Below are 16,075 nucleotides of genomic sequence, written 5' to 3'. Positions count from 1 at the left end.
GATGTTCAGTGGGGGCGATTCAGACAGGTCTGTCACATGACATCTAAAAACACTGGAACAAAATTTACTTTTTAGCTCTAGCTGCAGGTAGGGGTGTCATTTTGCAAGATGGGTGGATGGGTGGTTTATCTCTAGTAATTTGACATCTTATGTCTACTATTCTAATACTCCATACCTTATATTATGTCTGAAATGAAAACCGATGGCAAAGAAAAGCTGAGATTTATTTTCAGAATTTACAGAAAAATACTATTTTTTTAACTATTGTACTGGAATAAGAAATCCATTCCACATTAGCAGAGTATCAAAACAAAATATTGTTTCATTACTTGGTTCCTCCAGCACTCTTCTTCCCTTCCTTAATGAAATGGAACAGTCTGTGCCTTTATTACTTCTTCCGTTTAATCTTGTTAATGCAGTCTGTTAAGACTCCACTTTTGCAACAGCACAGGTGTAACTATGAATAAGTAGGCTAGTAGGAAGACTACTCTTCTGCTCCTGGAAGTCTTATTTATTTACAACAAAATGTGTGACATTCAACCTAAAATAAAATCTGATGCAACTGGTGAGTTGAAACATTTTTATTCTTCACTTTATTGGCAATATGGGGCATTACAGTGAAAAATAAAAAGGGAAATATTAAATCTGCCATACCAAGTGTACCTTTGAGACAAGTGCACTTGAAGTTTTACTAAGATCAATTCTTCCTACTGTGTTTAGAAAGATGGCAGATTAAATTGGTAAGTAGACAGTTGGTAAGTATGACATTTTTTTCAGACAGCAGCAGATGCGAATCCAAGAATATCTCCAGCTGATTTAAATGCTTTTCAAAAGATGGGGCAAAGATTTTAAATAGGAATGTGCAAAAGTAAAAATCCACAGTGATGATCAGAAATATGAAGAAATTCAAAAAGCTCTAAGAAGGCAACATCAGGAAGATTTCAGAGTCATTTCAGGCTGAAATCACTATTATTGTTTGTTTGTTGTTGCCCATATCTCCTATAGTTTTGCATTTTAGGAGTTATATTGTGTCTAATGTGTGGGGGAAGGTATTGCAAGGAAAGTGATCCAGGGAAATGTATTGAAAATGGGTTTTTTTAACTGTGATGGCAGTCACACAAAGTCCCAGACAATGCAAGTTAGATCCTCATTTTGCAGCATTGCTATAATCCTACCTGAGTATGTTGAATTACTCATCATTTGCCTACTGCAAATCAGAACCAAAATCTATACCAGCAGAAATAGGCAGCCAGCTTGATGATTTTCTGTCTTAAAATTTAAAAAAAAAAATTTAAAAACAACTCCCATTTTTAAGAAAACTTTTGCTACTGAATCATGTTCATTCACAAAAATAAATATATAAACTATGCTTATGTATTCTTCCCTCTCAACTTTTCCTTGAGCATTGCAATTAGCTATCTTGGCAAGAAGCTTTAAGCTGTAAAACATTTAACATTAAAAGCTGCATTAATTAGTGGTTTATCAGTACTGCAAATATACAGTGCATATTTATATATTTTACATATTCGTATATAAAATGCTTTGTATTTTTAAGCTGCATCATGCCCTGTGGTTCACCTAAGTATTGTTAATCAAAGTATATGACTGCAATAGTCAAACCACCTAAAATTTTTATGAAGATATCTTGCATAAGGCAGTCAGAAAACAATATAATGAAGCATTTTTAATTGTAATGGAGAAATAAATTTGTATAGAAATTCCAGAAATTATAATCATTCCACAAAAAAGGAGTGTTGAGGGTCAGGATGAGAAAAAAGCAGGAATTGACAAGAATTTTCCTTCTCGATGTGCAAAATAACCCTTTGTACTCCCCTGTTATGCCATTTCCACATCTTTTTCATAGTCCACATTCTGTGGTGCTTGATATTCCATGTGTAGGTCTTCCTGAAAGTCCTTTATCTTTTCTGTAATTAAATGTACATGTTCAGGTGACTCAGTGTATACACTTCTTCACTGGTTGGTGCTAGGCTACCTTTTGTGATTAATTTTCAGTATTGGAGGAATGAAATCTCCCAAGACTGGATTTCCTGAAATGTAATAATTGTGATATTTACTTGCTACAGTAAGTGATGAAAAGTCATGGTGTGGATGTAATATTTGGGAAAAGCTGAGGATATATTAACACCCATCCCACATGATGCTGCTGTTTCTTAGCTCTCCATCTCAGGTGTTGGTGCAGCCTTTATCATCCCTTTGTAGCAAGTGCTTGAGAAGCCGCTCGGAAAATAAACATTTGTAGAAGGGGAATTAAATAGGATTATACTTCAAGCCTCTGGTTCCAGAGGCTGGCTTCAGGCTCAATTCAGTGACAATTGTGTCATGAATATTCAAATTCATCCATGTCAGCTGTCTCTGTGAGGAGTCCTGAACAGTGCAACAGTCCTCATTCCCCTTGAAAATTTTGCATGGCATAGAATTCTGAGTTGGAGTGTTACTGGGAATACAGGAAACTGTGGACATTCAAACAAAACCATGCAGGTAGGGTGGAAGGAAAACACTGAAAGATTGTCAGTGTGCTGCAGCTCCGATCCCATAGCAAAGAGTTGGAGAAGAGGATGCTGCCACAGATGGAGCTAAGAATAACCACTACACCGTCCTTCCACTGCAAGATGAAGTAAGTTTTAAGTTCATTTCCATCCCACTCCAGCAAGCAGTAACTCTTGGCTGGGTGAGGGGAAAGATAAGGTCATGTTGATCCCACAGCCTTGAAAACAGGAGGTATTCACAGCATGTTCCTGCCACACCTTTCTCTGTGCTGCTTGGCTTTGTAACTGTACAGCAGAAATCTGTGCATATCTAATGTAAAGAGTTACCACTAAGTGTACTATAAGAGTATCACTAAGAGTACTCTATATTTCAGCCAGCTTCAGCAGGCAAAATGGACTGGAAACATTTATCATGATATCCAAGCTTTTCCTTTGCCAAGTTCATTAGTTCATTTATCCATAAGGGAAAAAAAATTAGCTCTCTGAGTAAGTACAATTTGTCCTACTAAATACCTGATATATAGTAAAACATTTGAAATGAAACATCCACAAATTATGATAAACGCTTTGGCAGGGTAAATACTAAGTATAATTTTCATAGGAAAGACCTTTGCATATGCCATAAAACATGGTCATCAGTACTCAGCCATACTGACCAGCTTACATAAACACTAGCTAAAGCTGCTGGAGATTATTTGCAGAACATTGAATCTGATGAGCTCAAATATAAGATAACTTCAGTAGTATATTTGGGATTACCATAATAATCTCTTTAGGGAAAGTGTGTAGTATCAGCAGCTTGAGTCTTTGAGGGAAGTAGGAACTGTACAGCATTTATTATATACCTTCCCTGTATATTCCCTTTTTATTATAATTTTTATTATAATCTTTCCCTGTGAATAAGGCAGGTTTCTGAGCATTTTGTGGGGCCCAACACAAGGCCTTGATACTTTTATTAGATAACTCTAATTTAACTTATCTATTCAGCCCAAATCATCAGACTAACATGGTTTTGATGTGTCATAACTTGTTTTACTATGGCACCATCCTTTGCGGTTACACACATAACTTCCATTAATTTGAATTACTAGGGAAAAGTATTCATAGATTAATATAGAGAATTCCATTACGAGAGACAATGAAAATAATTCTATACAGATTTACGGAGTGCTAGGTGAGCTGTCAAAGTTTACTGATCCTTTGACACTTCCTGACTTCTTTGAGCACAGCCTTTCAGGCTCAAGATTTGAGCCATAGCTTCTGACAAGGGAACCTGAGTTCTGTCTTTTTGGATCTGGGCAGTGGACTGCACTTTGTGTTAGTCATCACTGCCCAGCAGAGGATACAGGCAGTTCTATTTCACTTCTGCTGTCTTCCTTGCCTGTGAACCATCCTGAAAAAGTCCAGGACAGCCTTAAACACCTGTGCTTCCTATGCACTTCAGCCACTCTGCCTTATCCAAATTAAAGAAACAAACAAGCTGCTAGGTAGCAATTTCTCCACCTTTGGCAGGTTCCTAACATTTCATAGTTTCATTTAGTGCTGCGCTGACATTCTTGGCAAAAAAGCTGCACAGTATTTACCTGGAGTCCAGGAAACTGCATCACCACCACTGTCTTGTAATAATCCCATGAAAATCTAGATTTTCTGTTAATTCACAAGTGGTTTTAATAAATTGAAATTATCAGTTCCACAGGAAATAAAAAAATATTTGTGATCCAAAATATATCCTTATCTCACTGCTTTTCAGACTCTTGTGGTTCTTTTGCTTACGGCTACCTTTTCTTCACGGAGAATCATCCAGCCTTGCAAATCTTGCAGCTTTTCTAGTTGATTAGCATAGTGAAATTCACCTTGGAACAATTATCTTTAACTTGTTTTAAGCTTGAAGTCCTTTGCTCCTATCTAAGGTGTGATAGAAAAGGTGTGATAGGGGTCCAAAAGCATTTCTTTTAAAACTAACGTATCCCTTGGTCTAATAAAAGATATTACATCTATCTGAAAATGTCATCTATATTCTTGGACCATCACAAGCATAACGACTTTTTACTTTTCATAAATTGTTAAATAGCACTACTCCATTAATTCATTGTAGTTACACTTTGGAAAGGAAAGAAACAGTATTTGAACGAAACATTTTTTCTTATTTTGGTTCGTATCATGATGGGAAAAGGTTGTTATACTGTGCTCGTTTTTTTCTTTATAATTTCACCTTCTCTGTAAGGGGAGGTAATCTATGCATACCATTCTTTCCAGACTTGTTCCGAAACTACTGTGTAACAATAAGATACAAAAAGTCAGATAATATGAGCAATTTGGAGATTACCTTTAGCTCATGCAAGATATCTTCAAATTATGTATCTTAGATACAGTATGTATCTAAGCATATATATCTATATGCTTATATCAAGACATAAGCATATTTCTTGATATGCAAAAAGGCTAATATATAGCATGTAATTTTAAAACTTCTAGTCAGTCTACAGACATTATCATGCATATTTCTAAGTTTTTATCTTTCAGTAAATTTTAAATACACACAATTAGGATGCACGGAGTAACTACATAAAGACTTTTCATGAAAAAAACTTCAGGTTTTAAAATATTTTTTTCCAATAGTCTTTAGAATAGCTGTGCAATAAAAGGCAGAGTTGATCAGTAAGAAGAGTAAATATACAATTCAGGTTTTTGGTGGTTTTGTGGTCTGGGGTTTATTTTGTTTTGTGGGGTGAGTGTTTGGTTTCGTTTTGGTTTTGGTTTGGTTTGTTTATTTTTCCCCTCACTGGAAAATCATAAAAGAGGAAAGAGAAAAGAAAACATATCACCAAATAACCTTCCAAGTGACACTGATTGTAAACTAAAAAAAACTTCCACTAAGATTGTGAGACCATGAAAGAAATCACACATGACAATTGCATGTATTTATGCAAGAAACATTCTTTTTTAGCAGTAATCTGTCCCACTTCTATTTTGAGCCATGATCTGTCAGATTTCTCAATATCAAACTTCACTTACCTTGAAATTTATGACAAGTTTTTACATATCACATACTGATCACATCTAATATGCTTGACCCATGAGACATAAAGATATACAAGAACTTCTCCTTGGAAATTTGTACATCTTTACTCATGAGGTGTAGGACTGGCATATTTGGGAATCGTCAACTTTGCTGTACATGCAGAGAGTCCTTGTTGCTCTAACGAAGTCTAGGTCCAGACTTACTATCAGAGTTTAATGTATCACTGTCCAAAAGTGCTAAGATTTTATGAAAACATTACTTTCCTGGGAGAATTGCACCATATTTGCTTACTCTAATGGCTCATTTGGCTCATTTGGGGTATGTAGACAGCAAATGTGTCTACAGACACACTAATTAATTATGTGGCATTAATTAACTTGCAGAGATATTACTAACAGTATAGGTCTCACTGCATGACGTTTGACAGAGTCTGTAAACATAACTAGTATCCTCAGCTGTATATTTTCAGGTTACTAAATACAAAGCACCTGAAGTCTTGCTGCGAAACCGCAGAACATCTAATCCAGCAGCAAAGGGGATAGCAAGATCTAGCTGGCAGTCTAACTCAAAGTGGAAACTTCTATTGACAGTAATGTGCGAGGAAAAAAGCATGTCTTACCGAGGTCAGGATAAAAAAGGTAGAGTTGGCAAGTAATAAAAATGCCGAATATACTTACTTTGAAATCACTAAGGTGCAGAAACCTGAAAGTGAACTGGGCCAATCTAGCATTTTTTGGAGAACTCCAACTTAACGATGATAGGAGGGAAGCAAATGTCTTTTTTCTCTGTCAGTTCTCTGATTAGCCTCAATGTTTCCAAGTGCAATCCCCCCTAGATCAACAAATTATACAGAGGACTTCCTCTTCAAAGTTCAAGTCCATCGTGCTTTAGTATCCTCTTTTGATCAAGAACTAAATATTGAAAGCTCAAGTCTTTTTTCCCCCTTAAACAAAAGCTACAGGTCTGGGAGATTATAATCATTTCTCTCCCAACTGAAGTTCCTCAGCTATCAAACAGAAATTATATAAAATTTGAGCTTTGTTTTCTCCTGTTAGACAATATATACATGTGAGTGACAATCCCCACAAATACACATCAGACACATTAGCTGCCTTGTTGACTCTTACCTTTCTTTCAAGAGGAATTCAGAAAATTAACAGTGACAGTTTCAGTTACAGATTCATTCCTCATTTCACCAATATAACAACTTTTGTAACCTGATTATTTTCCTTCTTTTAGGATAATAAATTTTTTAACCATGAGTAAGCTTTTTGCTGGTTAAAAAAAAAAAAAAAAAGAGAGAAAAAGCATCTCAGTGTACTTGGTTTGAAGATGTTTTTAATTACATATTTGTTCTTATCCGAGTGTTCATTTCAAATGTGTGAGAAGACCTTGTATTTGCTTCCTTGATAGAATTCCACCCTACTTCTTGTTATCCTGAGAGAATGAATTAGGTTCCAGGTGGTACTCCTGTCATTTGTGCATTATTATTACTGGTCATATAGAATTAATCAATCTCCATTGTGGCATTATAATTTGTATAGTGTCATGTAAAACTGGAGGTAGTTCACAGCCTTAAAGAACTTTCAACGTAAGTGTAAAATAAGAGATGAATACTGTAGGGAGATGACCCTGTGGTGCTGAGGAAAGAAGCTACAGCTAGTGATAGGGGGCAATCATAATGCAGCATGTATCCAAACATTATAAATGTTTTGTTAGACATCAGGGTGATGGTGGCTTTGCAGGTTCTTATCTCACATCTTAATGTGCTTGTTGAAAAATTGAACTAATAGACTCAAGTTGAGTTTGGCTTGAAAAGAGGCAGGAGCCATTATTACTCATTTTATTAGAGTTGATAGGGAAGAAGGCAAGTGGAAAGACCTTCGAAGTGGAGCTAAGTAGTTTTGCACTTATTCCTTCCTCATGTTTAATACATTCAGAGAAAATAAGTTCTATTCCTGTGCTGCTGAAAGTTATCATTGTGGCGACTCCACTATTGTTCATTCATTCCTATTTTGCCTCAATATTCAGAAGTGCTACTTAGTCAATGCATTTTATATATGTAAGAAATTCAGAAGAAAGCTGCTTACTTTATAATAGCTATAAAGAGAGTTGGAAATATTGGTCGCTAAACTGTTTGTTGGTGTAATACATGAAAGAAAAAAGAAAAAGAACATAAAATTGCATAAACAAAGATGGAATGTTCAAAAGGTGTAGTAGCCTCTGACAATTATTAAATCTGCAAAAGAAACATGGTACGCTCAGTGTTAATTACAGTATCTCAAGAGGCTTCTGGGAATACAACTGCTTCATTTTTTATCTGGCCTTTAAAATCAATGACTCAGCATTGTGAGATTGTTCTGCTTTGTGAACAAAAAGAAATGGTTACAAGACAGTAGCAACGTATACTTTTCGAAACTTACTCAAGTGCTTTCTGTGTTCTAAAGATGCTGTCTTTTCTGTGAGCAATAGTAGCAATTTCCCAGATATCCTTTAGTTACTAATTTATAGAATGGTTATTTATGAATAAGTGTTTGAATCAACGGATGACTTACATCAGTCTAAAGCATTTTTTACATATTATTTGAAAGCCAGAGCCTTAGCATTTTGAGACATGGTCCACAAATACTTACCATGAAGGTAGAGATTATAATTGCAAGTTACGTATGAAATTATTGATTGCTTACAGTGCTAAATGCAATGAGTGTCACAGGATTGATTCTTCTCTCTCTGTTCCCATCAGAGTTACAAGTGGTATATGCAAGTCACATTAAAAGTACCTTCATTTTTTTGTTGTGTTTTGTCTTGTCTTGTCTTTTCCTCAAGATCTCCTCACATTCTCACTGCAGTTCTGCCTCTGATATTGACATATCTTTTAAACTTGTCAACATAAAGCAGCGTGTGGTTCCAGAACTAAGCCTTTCTCCCTCTCCGTGACTCTCAAGCAGAGATCTGAGAGCAGTTACCCAACTAGCCTCTCAAAACATCAGTGCCTGGAGGCACATGTTTAAATATTTTTATTATCTCAGTGGGGATAAGGCATAGGAATTTTTGAGCAGAATCAACCTGGCAACATTTCCAAAGAACTACAGATGCTTCACTGTAAGGAGTTCCCTCTATATGGGATTAGGAATAGTTTGAAAAGTGGTTTACTTGCCTAAGCCTTGCCTTGTACTTGATAAGAAACAGCATCTCAGGAAACTGAGCTCATGGTGGTGAACTAAAGTCTCTTTAGCCATCCATGAAAGTCTTTCTCCCTGGGTTCTTTTGGGATATGCTGTTCCAAGGGAATAGTTGCTTGACTTTCCAAAATAGAGGACCTGCTAGCATTCACCTTGTGCAGTTTACCTTACTACCATCTCTGACAGTGGTATTAGTATCTTTATGTCTTGAAGCCATAATCTGAAGGATGTGAAAATTTCATTACCTCTTAATTTTGGAAAAATGCATCAAAATATACCATGTAATTCTACCTTATCAAAATGGAAATGTGTAAGAAAAGACAATCTAGATTATTATTCAGGATGTCTAATGACTGTCATTAGCAAAAATGATTATTAATTAACTACTAAAAGAATTTTTTTTAAAAGCGAAAATAAGGAAAAACTTACTAATTGTGAGACATCTTAAACTTTTGAAGTTTTGTGGGATATGGCAGAAACTACGTAACATGAAGCATTTAAAATTTGCCACACCAAAACATTCAGAAATACACATAAAATACAAAGCAGTTTTTTATTGTTAGGGGTTGACCTGGTAATCTGCTCTCTAGCTCTAATTTTCAAGATTTTCATTTGAGAGAAAAAGAAATGGAGTTATGTACTCAAAATATTTGTCTTGTTTTCTTTTTCAGCACAAATTGAAGTGATACCATGCAAAATCTGTGGTGATAAATCCTCTGGAATACACTATGGAGTCATCACATGTGAAGGCTGCAAGGTATGAGATTTTAAAACAGCGTACTCATCAGCATCTGCATTAGCCTCAGGCGTCTCTGTACAGTAATACACTCTTACATGCTTTCAAGCAAGTGGTGCCAAAGACTGTAAAGCCTACTGCTGATAGAGATGCATTTCATGCCTAGTTTCGTTACATGCTTTCTTTTTTATCAGATAGACTTAAGAGCTGCCTCCTTGTTTGAAACTTGAATTAACTGCATCTGATGCAGTGTAAGTGCTGATACCAAGGCTGACAACTGCAAGTCACACCTATTCTAACTGAAATCAGCTTGAGAGATGGATTTCTTATCTTGTTTCCTGTACAACCCATGTAGCATTAAAGTTGGCACATTATTTCCCGTCAACATCTTAAGAGCTTACAGGTGTGAATTTGGTCCTGGTTTATCCCCTTTGCATTCTTTGCAGACCAAATTGCAATCCCCAAAGGTTAAAATGCCTTACAGTATGAGCAGTGTAAAAGGATCCTTTGTCTTCTCCTGCATAGGCTTCAGTGCAGGGCAATTGCTGGGATTTGGAGATATAGAAAAAAAAGGGTGAGGACGCATAAAACTGTTCCATGCTGCTTAGTCATATTAACGTATTATCTCAGGCACTAGATCAAATATCACAAATCAGACCACAAGCCAAGAGAAAAAAGGCTTCAGTTTTTGACTTTAAAAATACTCTGTGATTTTGTTATCTGAGGGATTATATTATTATTCATGGAAAAACAGAATTCCATACTACATGTCAGTATTTCAGTTTTGATTGTAAATATGAAATTGCAAAGATAGAGAGGCAGCATCTCTGATTGCTTCTATGCGGAAGCACACAAACTGGGCCACTTGAAAATGAGAGCCTACTTGTAGAGTGAAATCTCAAGTCTGTACTTACTTAATGCTTTACAAAATTTTAGAACATCTGAAAAATCTGAAAATTTGGGTGCACCCATTTGCAAAAGACAAATTTTAATGCCAACACATCGAGAAGCAATAAACTAGTAAAATTCAGATTTCTTTCAGGAACATTAACACTTGTAAGGAGAACAATTTGCAGTGTGTCACTGTCTTATTGTGACACTAGGCTAGAAATAAGCATCTTCTTATTATGATAACATGAAACAGGATTAAACTAATTGATCTGATACTACAAAGCTGGCACAAAAGCTACACAAGACAATTGTTTCAAGCAGAAAAGGAATATCTCTCAGCACTCAGTGCCCACAGAACAGTTAGGGGTATAGTCTTCTGTAGAAGTAATTAGGGTTAATGTTGGCCGTTGTGTGTGCCTCAAGAGGAGATGATACAAGTCAGCTCTGTGAGTAGAATGCTTACTGAGATAAAGAGCTTCTCTTCCACTTATGACAGTTTTAACCCTATTGGTTTTGTGCCAGTTTTGCAGTATCAGATCAATTAGTCTAATCTTGTTTTGTGAGCCTGTGTGAAAAAAAGATGTCAGTTTTCAGATTGGTTCCACTGGGAGCCATCTCAGACTGTCAGAGCTCCCTGTTAAGGTAAGCACTGTTTCAGGAAGTGCAGCTCTGCTCTTCATTTAAATGCTCAGCATTTAAAAAAACTATTCATTCAGCCCACGTACTAGTAACTGGTCATTTCTGGCTCCTTTTGTCTGAACATGTTAGAAATCTGAAATAATTAAGAATAGAGGTCTTATGTGGAAGAAATAGGCTAGAATCACTCCAGAAGCATGCACACACACTGAGCCAGGCACCCGATAGCTGCAGCATTTCAGGACACGGCATCCAAGAACTACACTGCCAGTGGCGGTGCTGCAAATTTCAAGGAACAGGAAATCCTTAAACTCTGTGTCCCTACATTAGCTATGGTGCTGCAAATCCATGTTATAAGTGCTTAAGGATCATCGTAAATATTACTGTTGTTCTGTGTACATGCCTGCATATGCTGAATAACCTGCTGGACCCGGTGAGGAAAATTGCATCTGTGCCAATATCCTACTGAAATGGTAAAACCTGAAGATAAGTTTCGCTTCTTCTTTGCTGAGAAGCCTTTTACTCTCTCTTCTGCCTATCCCCCAGAGCAAAGTACTTGCTACCATTCTTTTGTCATGATTTAGAAAGCAGTTCACATGGCCATTTCCTTTCTCAGACTGACTGTGGGTGGTGGATGAAGTGATTTGTTCACGATGCAGAAAGACTTGTTGTCAGTGTTGGGAACATTGGGAAATCTGTCTTTAACTCTTTAGCTCCTCAGTAATGAGCTGCCTCTTTTTTCATGCAAAATGAAATTATTCTAAGTAAATATAGCCAATGCTATATAAAGATTCCATGAAAATGAAATGAAAGCATTATCTCTACTTTATAAGAGAACATTTAGATCTTATACTGGAGAAAAAGAGCACAAAATTCTCCTCAGAAAAATGAATTATCTGCTGTAAATTAATTTTATTATGTAACCCTTGATACATAATGTGGTCCTTTTTTCCTAAGAGGGGCAAAGAAGAAACAAACAGATTCTTCTGAGATGAGATCAACATTAATGGGAACAAAAAGCACTGCAGAATAAGGCACAGTCAATGCTAAATGGTTGTGAGGGGTTTTATAACATCGTTTATTTAATTTGTTCTCTCAAATCCATATTGACATAGATGCTGCTAAAGTCTAAATGGTTGAAGCAGAATACCTTCCCAAGTCAAAACCAAAATTGTCTGTAAAGTTCAACAAAGAGAGTAAAAATATCTGCTATTAGCATCCATTTAGCCTTAAATTAAATGCACCTCCACAATTTCAGGAAAGTTTTGGTCAGCCAAGACCAGAGAAGTTGCCACCAGAATTTTTCTGAGAGTTCCTCTAGAGGACATCCATGTTCTCAAAAGTGCAAATCATAAAATTTAATTAGATTTTACATGTACTATAATCACTGATAAAACAAGCTCGGGCCAGTTCAAGTGAGCCTCCGTATGCTTGACTTCAAGAACTAGTGCTGCCAGTGTCCTTGGTGGAACACAATGCCTGTCGCCTGTTGTTACTGACACCCTACAACACACTCATTTGGTTCTCCAGGACTTGAATGAGAATTCTGATATAACCGTTAGCAAGTGAATTAAGCCCTGACCTCTCTACTCTCATTCCATTGCTCAGTATTACCATCCGTCAGTCTGTACAGAGATACACTGGTTTTTTCTGGTAAACGAAGTCAGCAGTTGTTTTCTGGCTCCATTCAGTGGTATTTGCAAACCAGCCCAGAAAGACACAACCACTTTGGTATCACTTCCAATGTCTGGTGTAACTCCGGTAATGATATTACTGCTCTTTTACTCCTCATAGTCTCCTGCAGTGGCTAGGCTGTCCTTCGGCTTTCCCACCACACATCCTGCAACTGTTTGCATCTAAAGGTGTCAAACTTATCAAGGAACTTCTCTTTGTTTTTTTCTCTCCGGATGTAACAGCTCCTCCTGACCTTTATTTTTTTGTTATTTTTTTATTTTTAAATAGATTTATTTATTTTTGTTTATCCTCACCCCCTGGTTTCATTCCTCTTGTCACCTCTGCTATTTCATGTCCATTCTACCATAACAGTACCTTTCAGCACAGCTTGTGGCACACCTCCTAGCAGCTGGGAGCTTGTAAGGACTTCGGTATATGTGCTTTCCCTCTAGCCCTCAGATCTCTAGCCAAATAACCCACAACTAGCCAGAAAAACCTTCTAGGAGATAGAATACACATTTTTTTCAATGATAAAATGGAGAATGCTATATTCTTTTGAAATGGAAAGTGTAGTTACTTTCTCATGATAGTATCTAAAGGTGTTACTTTCTCCTTTGTGTGTTGTCTTTATTTGATACAGTCATTATATCCTAGTGCTTTTGTGAAGCTTGAATTTGAATTACTTTTCATTCTTGAAGGGTATAGCCCCTCCAGATTAGATCAACACTTGCCAGGTTAAACTGAAGAGCAGACTTCAGCTTCTAATGCTGTTTGTACCCAGTGACAGTTATTAGCAGTTTCTTCATTAAAGGAAGAAAATAGTCAAAACAAGTACATTTAATTCATCTCTTTACAAATGCTGACAAGCTTTTCCTCTATTAGGAGCAAGTGTTAGATAATACATGATCAATATTGCACAATAAAAATGCATTCTGTAACATTATTGTTTGAGTTTTAACAAAGTAGAATTACATTCTTTACAGAATAAGCATAATTCTCCTTATAAGTAAATGTTATTTAATTTCACTGTGCAAGGCCACCATACCTGCAAAGCCACAGCATGAGTAGCATTGCACTAAATAAATTTATTGTAGCCATTTGCATGGTTCTGTGTGTGTGTGTGTATGTGTGTGTGTCTGTGTGTGTCTGTGGGTGTATGTGTGCTCACACTCACATATATGCTCATGGTAATAGTTGATCTCTCCTTGCACCCAAGGGATTCTTTAGGAGGAGTCAGCAGAACAATGCATCCTACTCCTGCCCAAGACAGAGAAACTGTTTAATTGACAGAACCAACAGAAATCGTTGCCAACACTGCCGACTGCAGAAATGCCTTGCCCTGGGAATGTCTCGAGATGGTAAGGAGTAAAATTAGTGCTTCATACCTAAGCCCTTTGAAACTCTTCCTCACTTCTGACTTATTTAAATTCCCTGTACATTTCTGCAAAAAGAGAGAGGAGAAGCTTCTTGCTTTGTAGTGCACGCACTGTGAGATGATCTTTTCCATTTTGTTAACAAGAGGCTAATTTCATGGAAAGGGTGGGGAAATCACAAAATGGAGAGCAGTATTAGTTTGAAACAGAAGGAATCAGAAGCGAAATATGTGATTTTGGTCAAAAGCACAAAGCACAGATAGGTCAGCTCTGGAGAGGTGGGTTTATATTAAGCATTAGATTAAACATTAACATTTTTTTTTGACATTAAATATTGTTGTGTGAAAGCATACCTTTCCTTGAGATCTCTAAGGGTCTGTGCCAGTAACTAGGCAGTTAAACAGAAATTTACACCTTGATACCGTTAGAGCTTTCTGTTTGTTTTATTCAGAGCACTTAACCAAATATTTTGGAGTGGGGAAAAAAACCAACCTTTCTTTTACCTGCACACTGCCTCCTGTCCCTGTCGGGGTCTATAAAGGAAACATTTCCTAATTAGGCGCTGAAAATGGACCCTTTGCCAGAGGAAAGCTCAACAGTGTATCCCATCTCAGGATCCTATGGTCCTTGAAGATCTCTGGTCCACCTTCCAAGCTGTGGTGTGATGAGCTAAGATTGCATCTGAGAATGTGCATCACAACAAAGCTGCAGGTAGTGGGAGGCTTTGGCAAGACTGCCCACAATTTACTTCCCCCAGCCACCACTCCTCATGCAGGGGGTTTCCAGTTTACAGGCATGTTTTAAATAGTCAGAAAATATAAGAAGAAAATATTCTCTTTTTTTGAAGGCAAGTTATAATAATTTCATTTGCCTGGAAGCAGTTTTCTATCTTAAAAAGTTTACACATAATATGTATTTTGAAATTACCAGTCATTGATGGAGAAATTATCTAAAGAGCTATTTCTTTAGATGGTCCACAGATTATAAACTTGTTTTAAATTTGGACCGTAGTAGGTCTTCTTTTACCACAATGTATCTCAAGTCTCACTGAAATGACTTGCTCTCCAGTCTCACAAATCTGGGAGGAGCCATGCAGTCTGGCCTTTAATCCATTAATTCTTTTTGGTCCTAGCATCCAATTTACTTGACACCTTAGCTCCTAATTCTTTACAGTAATTAAAGTAGTAACATTTCAGTAATTTAACAGCACATGATTTCCTCCTAGAAGTATTATCTTCCAGTGATTTAAGGTATCACAAGGGCATTTTAGTGTGACAGACAGCACTGTCTTCCCAAGAGTAATCTGGGCATCACTGCATACAGACAAAGCGAGTGATTCGTCCAAAAGCTTCACTTTATTCTCTTGTAGTTTATGTAAGAGTGTTTAAAATTAACAATATTAATAGCTCTTGCAAATTTAAAATAGGGTGTATGAATTTTTTAACAGAAAAACTGAATGTGATTTTAACCTCTCAGACATGTAATAGATTCATTTTTATCATGCAAAGGCAGGATGCTAATTGACAGCAGCTGGAGAATCCAATTAATGAATATATAATCAGGATAAACAGTGGGTATTTGTTTTTATTACCGAGGCCCTAAATTTGAAGAAAATACGCAATTGCATTATTCAAAATACAGTCACTGTATATGTCCATAAGGATATGCAATGCACCACGGACCGATTGCAGGAGCAGGCTGAGTTCATGTGAGGAAGCTTGCAGCCTCAGTGAAGGACTGTAGGTAAACTGAAGTTGGCAATAAGAAGCAATTTTACACCCTCTTGGTGTAACAAAAAAGTGAAAAGAAAGGGAAAAGGCTGCCATCTTCTTGTTCTGTCACTTTATTTTCATATTATGCTTTTCTTTTTCCTGATTGAAGAATTTCACATTTATCCATGTGTCAGCTCAAACTCCTCTTGAGAGCTAAAAGAGAGTCCTGTGCTATTAGCCATCCTGTGCTAGTAAATGTGGGGATTCTGAATTGATCCCATTTTGAGATGGACTGGAAAGACACAGTGTGAAAATACATCTCATAATAAGTAGAAATGTGTG

The 16,075-nt window shown here is 36.7% G+C and overlaps 1 protein-coding gene across 1 annotated transcript in view; it reads left to right on the top strand.

The window, feature by feature from the left end:
• Nucleotides 1–16,075, top strand: part of RORB (RAR related orphan receptor B) — a 143,894-nt gene that overhangs the window by 92,026 nt on the left and 35,793 nt on the right. Inside the window, exons 2-3 of the mRNA XM_064642886.1 lie at nt 9,383–9,468; nt 13,865–14,006. Of these exons, the coding sequence (XP_064498956.1) occupies nt 9,383–9,468; nt 13,865–14,006 (228 nt within the window). The remainder of the gene's footprint in view (nt 1–9,382; nt 9,469–13,864; nt 14,007–16,075) is intronic.

This window comes from Pseudopipra pipra, chromosome Z (assembly GCF_036250125.1).
Source record: "Pseudopipra pipra isolate bDixPip1 chromosome Z, bDixPip1.hap1, whole genome shotgun sequence".
Lineage (NCBI taxonomy): Eukaryota > Metazoa > Chordata > Aves > Passeriformes > Pipridae > Pseudopipra > Pseudopipra pipra.
This window is presented reverse-complemented; position numbering and strand designations above follow the sequence as displayed.